At 40.5% G+C, this 6,071-nt stretch overlaps 1 protein-coding gene across 1 annotated transcript; it reads right to left on the bottom strand.

The window, feature by feature from the left end:
* Nucleotides 1-181: 181 nt before the first annotated feature.
* LOC143586762 (LEAF RUST 10 DISEASE-RESISTANCE LOCUS RECEPTOR-LIKE PROTEIN KINASE-like 1.5) lies at nt 182-3,735 on the bottom strand. The gene is made up of 2 exons (XM_077068239.1): nt 2,594-3,735; nt 182-945 (listed from the first exon to the last, which is right to left on the bottom strand). The coding sequence occupies exons 1-2, from the start codon at nt 3,712-3,714 to the stop codon at nt 228-230; spliced, it is 1,839 nt and encodes a 612-aa protein (XP_076924354.1). The 5' UTR covers nt 3,715-3,735; the 3' UTR covers nt 182-227.
* Between the last annotated feature and the right edge of the window lie 2,336 nt (nt 3,736-6,071).

Below are 6,071 nucleotides of genomic sequence, written 5' to 3'. Positions count from 1 at the left end.
AGGGTCTGAGGAGGGTAAGATGTAGGGATAGAGAGGCTGCTTCCGGTGATAATCTACCGTGTGTAAACAAAAAAAAAGGTGTGCATCATAATTTGTACATCATTCCTCAAAACTTGTACTATATTAATCTGTATTACATCATAACATAAAAAGGACTGAATAATTAAAATAGTAAAAATCGAATTGACAAAATTGCAGAAAACATCCTTTATGTTTACATGAACAACTCAGTCCATCATACCCGGCCCACCATCCGGAACAACAACATTACTCGAATTCCCGGCCCTCACCGCGGCCCCACCACGGCTCGTTCGCCCCTTAATCCTCCGCAACTCCGCCACCACTTCCTTAGCATCCGGCCTATCATCCCTATCCGCCGCCACACACCGGAACGAAAGCTCTGCCACCGCCGACACAGCACCACCATCCACCGTCGCTAACCTAGGATCAATCACCTCCGCCAACAGCCCCATTTGAATCTTCGCCACCGCCATGTCAGCCAATGTCATCTCCCTCTTATCTCTTTTCACATCCACCGCTCTCATTCCTGTAACCAGTTCCAACAATACAACTCCAAAGCTATATATATCACTCTTTTCAGTCAACTGGAACGACCGGTAATAATCCGGATCCAAGTACCCAGGAGTCCCCTGAGGACCCGTACACACACGATCCAAATCCAACAACCGTGACAACCCGAAATCCCCAACTCGAACACGCATATCCTTGTCCACGAACATGTTGTTCGACGTAATGTCTCTATGTACAATCGGTGGAACTACCGTAAAATGCAGATACTCGATCGCTGTCGCGATCTGTAACGCGATATCAAGCCGCGTTTGCCACGTCAAACACTTATTTCTGTACACATGTAAATGTTCTGATAATGTACCATTTGACACATACTCATAAACCAATAGTAACCCTCTAGGGTCACTGCAGTACCTGTAAAAAATACCAAAGGCTACAATAATTAAAGAATACCAAATATTATAATAAAGTTTATTTATTATGTTAAATAAATGGGGTGTAAACGAGTCGAGCCGAGCCCGAGCTGAACTCGTTACGAGTTATTTTTCTAAAGCTCGAGCTTGGCTCATCAGTTGTTTTCTTCAAATGTATGTACATTTATTATTATATCTATGTATTTTGAAAAAAAAACCCCTTAAACGAGCCTAAGCTCGACTCGAGCTCGCGTGGTACTTTAAACGATCCAAATCTAGTCTCAAGCTCGGTTGTGGAGCATGAAATTGATACATGTAAGTTCAAAAGGGGAAAAATTTAAAATTACACAAGATTCGTTAAGACTCGGCAAGCCTAAACGAGCTTCCCATACAAGGCTCACTCGATAAGTAAACGAGCTTTATTTGAGGCTCGGGCTCGGCTCGTTTATCATTTGTAATTAATTTATGTATGTTTCTAAATATTTTTTAGAAAAAGCATAAACAAGCCAAAGCTCGAATGTACAACGTGAAATTGATACGTATAAATCCAAAAGGACTAATACTTAAAGAAACACAAGGATTACTAAGGCTCGGGTCTCAATAACTAAACAAGCTTCATTTGAGGTTCGAGCTCGAAAAAGCTTGGCTCGTTTCAAACTTTTATCGATCCGATCTCAAACCCCAATTAATAACAAAACATACCCATGAAGCTTGACCAAATTCGGATGATTTAACATAACACCAAAGATTATAATAAACACTTAATTTATTATGTTTGATAATGAGGGGTGTAAACAAGCCAAGCCCGGCTCGCTTTGAGCTCTTTTTCTAAAGCTCAACTACTGAGTTGTTTTTTAAGGCTAGGCTCATTAATTTAAATTAACTTATGTATGTTTAATTATTTATATAATTTTTTTAGAAAAACGTTAAACAGGCCTAAGCTCGGGTCAAGCCCGTGCAAATACCTTAAACGAGCCATAGCACGACTCAAGCTCGAAAGGGGTAAAACTTAAAAATACACAACTACACAAGGTTCGTGAAGACTCGACGAGCCTAAACGAATTCGGGCTCAGCTCGTTAATTATTTATTAGTTAGTTAATGTATGTTTTTAATTTTTTTAAGTACTTTGAGAAAAACCTGAAACGAGTAAGCTCGGCTCAAGCTCGAAAGGGGTAAAACTCTTATATACACAAGGCTCGTTATGGGTTGGATGAGCATTAATGAGCTTCCCATACAAGGCCCGAGCTCAGGCTCGATAACTAAACGAGCTTTATTTGAGGCTCGTGCTCGGCTCGTTTCAAACTTTTATCGATCCGATCTCAAACCCCTACTAAGCTCAAGCACGATAACTAAACGAGCTTTATTTGAGGCTCGGGCTCGGCACGTTTATTATTTGTTAATAAAGTTTTGTATGCTTCTAAATATTTTTGAGAAAAACCATAAACGAGCCTAAACTCAGCCCTAGCTTGTATAGTGCCTTAAACAAGCCAAAGCCAAAACTCGAATGTGCAAAGTGAAATCAATACGTATAAATCCAAAAGTACTACAACTTAAATAAACACAAGGGTTATTAAGGCTCAGGCTCGATAACTAAACAAATTTTTTTATCAATCCGATCTCAAGTACTCCTACTAATAACAAAACATACCCATGAAGCTTGACCAAATTCGGATGATTTAGCGACGACAATATCAAGATCTCATTGCAAAAACTCTTAGTTGAGGGGTTATGTTTATGCAAAAACTTAATAGCATAAACTCTATTCTCTTGAAAACAACCCTTGTACACCGACCCGAACCCACCCGACCCGATTTTATTATCCGGGTCAAAGTTATTGGTTGCCAACTTAAGCTCATCAAATGCAAACACAGGAGGAAGCAGTGTGCCGGACCGATGCCGGTTGAGGTAATTAGCCACCATTGGGTATTGTTTTATAGAAGAGTTATTGTTATTTCTTCTTTTAGTAATGTATGTAGTTACTAGTATTGTTAATAATATACAAAGAACTAGTATTAAAGAAATTATGGGTATGTTTAAATTATGTGTTTTGGAAGTGGGTTTTTGTGGGTTGATGCATAAAAATGGGTTTGTGGGGTCAGTTGAGTTGAACCCACAAACCCCTTTACAAGATTTACATTTATTGAAATATGAATCTTGTTGTTCGAATTCGGTTTCGATTCCTAGTTTTAAGAATGTTTGTAAGAATCCTAGGATGTCTGGTTGGCAATAGTCTTGTTGGGTGAGTTGTGGGGGGTGGGTGGGTTGGCAAGGTTGGATTAGAGTCAAGGGGTTTTTGGTAATCTCACATGTGAAGTGGTGGTTGTGTGTGCAGTTATTTGGGTTGCAAGGGTGGAGGTAGGTGAGTCTAGAGCAGGTGGAGTCAGTGGGTTTGAAAGGTGAGTTTGAGAAGTTGATGGGTTGGGTTGGGAGGGTAGTTTGGTAATTTGGTGTGAGTGTGGTGGTGGTGGGGGGGTCATGTTTGAGGATGGTGAAGGTGAGGTTGTTGATGGAGATGGTGGCATGGAGTGGTGGTGGGTGGCATTTGATTTGGAAAGATGGGTGGCCGGAGTTGGGGGTGGTGGAGAATGGGTAGGGTGGTGGGGTGGTGGTGAATGGTGGGCATGGGTGGGATGTGGTGGCGGTGGATAATAATAATAACAATAATAATAGTAATAATAATATTAGATGGAGGAGTGATGGTGGTGGTGACATTGGTTGGTGATCTTGTGAAGATCTGAAGAATCTTTTGAGTTTGAATCTTGAGTTCATGTGTTAGTGGGGGGGGGGGGGGGGGGGGGGGGGGGTTGTTCACGTGAATAAGATGAAAGGAATGAGGACAAGAAGCCAGAAAAAGCGGTTTAGTGCGGAGTGTGTAGAACAGGAAAAAAGTGAAACAGTGAGAGTATTCATATAGTGATCCAAAATATTGACCAATCTTTTTTGTTCGGACATGATCTTACTTGATAATATGAGAGTGAAAATTGACGTGTAAATATATCAATTTCGGGCTATATTCAAGATCGATTTATTTACCGTCGTGAGGATGTATCTTTTGATGCGTGGGAACCGGACGGTATCTGTAAACCCTCGCCCATGTCGGCTTCGAATCCAACTAATTCGTCCTTCACCTAGATATTTATAAAGATTGCCTACGTGAGAATAAAAATACATCTTCACTGGAGAATACAAACCAACAAACCAGTAGACTAAATTCACACGATAAAATAATAATAAATTGGCTACTTTATCTATATATAGTATTAAATTATACCAAATGGTTTTTGGTCTGGTGTTTACAATGATGAGACTATGTATAATGGGGAGCTACAAATTGGGGGGCGGGGTAAGTGACATGTGGCGTTTAGTCAGTGAATGAACGATTTTTACTTTTATGGATTTAGTGGTTTTGTAGCCCAATATAAACACACACACGCACACGCACACGCACGCACGCACGCACGCACACACACACACATATATATATAGGGTAAGTGACATGTGGCGTTTAGTTAGTAATAACATCTGTAACATCCCCAAAATTTCGATCCAAATTTGACAACTTAGGAAAGTTGAGGGATCAAAAATAATATCAAGACAAGATATGAGAAGGTATTTAATAAAGGAAATATAAGAAAAATAAGGAAATAAAAATATTGCCTAAAGTTAAGTATTCTTACATGAAAGAAATTTCATCCCACATTGGAAGATGCAAGAAAGTAGAAACATTCCACCAAGGTATAAATAAGGGAAATGGAATCCATCCCACATTGGAAGTGGTAAAGAAATGGAAGCTCTTTATAAGAGATAGAATTTCCATAGTTATATTCTTTTATGAATATCATGCACCAAGTGGTTCTAGCGGAGGGTGCGTAGCACCCGACGCGCACGGGCTCGGCGAAGGGCGTTGGGCGCAATGTGGCACTTTGATGGCGCACTTTGCACGCTCGCATCGCCGCTTAAGAGCCGCCTTAGTATTTTTGGACAACGAGAACTAGCCTAGAAATGACAAGCTATCAAAGACGAGGGGCTGAAAATGAAAAATATTATTCAGGGACCCATCGCGCTACGCGATGAGTCCAAGGAGACGGCCATCGCGATACGCGATGGGCCGTGATGAGTCATCAACACGTGTCGCACTCCGACGACACGTGGCAACACACCACGACACGTGGCAGACGTGTCAGGCCACGTGTCAACACGTGGCGGGCATGCAAAAAGGTACCCGTCGCGATACGCGACGGTGTTGAAAATGGAACCCATCGCGTATCGCGATGGGATCCAAATATTGCTATAAATAGGGAGGGGACCGGCTCATTTGCAACACACCTCTCCACTCTCTCTCTCTCTAGATTTTTACTCTCTACCTCGGTTTGCGTGCCGAACATCGTTTTGCGTGCCACCGACCCGACAATCATAACCTCATAATCCGTACCAAATACTCGGTGTTTCCTCGAAGTGCGTGCCACTCAAGAAACCCGACATTCTGTATCGAAGTACGTGCATGACCCGACGACCGAACATTGCCTCGATTTGCGTGCCAAGGAAGGTGGATCAAGAATGCCTCGAGAAACGTGCAGATAGAGTAGAAGTGCTGCCCGTATAAACTTAGGAAATCTAACTCCAAATACCTGTGCAAGGTAAGGGGTTCTGCCTAAATTATTATTATATTTTTATAAATGGCTTAGACCATAGTCGAAGTTATAACCGAACCTTGGTTACGATTAAGAATAATATAACTTTTCTGAAGCAAAGGTTATAGTTAAAATAATATTTCTTTAATATTAAGAAATATAATATTCAAATAGTATAGTTGAATAATATTTCTTCTTGAAGAAGAAACTTAGTATAGACGTTTCTTTCTGAAGAAGAAACGTAACATATAATTGGTAAATAAAGAAAAGGACTAAAGGTCCAAATATTTTATAAACAAATGATTTTATCAAGGTTGAAGTTATACCAAAATAGATAAAGGTCTAAAGCTAGATCGCTGATCTAGTTATTTATACAAATGTTATTCTCGTACTATAGGTCCGAGGTAACAAAACAAGAAGAAGAAAACAGGAATCAGTATCAGAAACTGATTAAAACTGAAAGGTGAATACGCCCCAAACCTTTTATAATGAGTC

This window comes from Bidens hawaiensis, unplaced genomic scaffold, assembly GCF_021521415.1.
Source record: "Bidens hawaiensis isolate Kalapana, Puna unplaced genomic scaffold, B.hawaiensis_p1.1 tig00034864_1, whole genome shotgun sequence".
NCBI classification, from domain to species: Eukaryota; Viridiplantae; Streptophyta; class Magnoliopsida; order Asterales; family Asteraceae; genus Bidens; species Bidens hawaiensis.
The sequence above is the reverse complement of the archived record's forward strand: the minus strand, read 5'-3'. Positions and strand labels throughout refer to the sequence as shown.

What these genes read in the sequence shown, in the direction of transcription:
- LOC143586762 (XM_077068239.1), bottom strand. Translation starts at nt 3,714, where the DNA reads ATGAACTCAAGATTCAAACTCAAAAGATTCTTCAGATCTTCACAAGAT. An exon ending in AATTTGGTCAAGCTTCATGG is followed by an intron (nt 946 to 2,593) that starts GTATGTTTTGTT and finishes TATTTTTTACAG; the next exon opens with GTACTGCAGTGACCCTAGAG.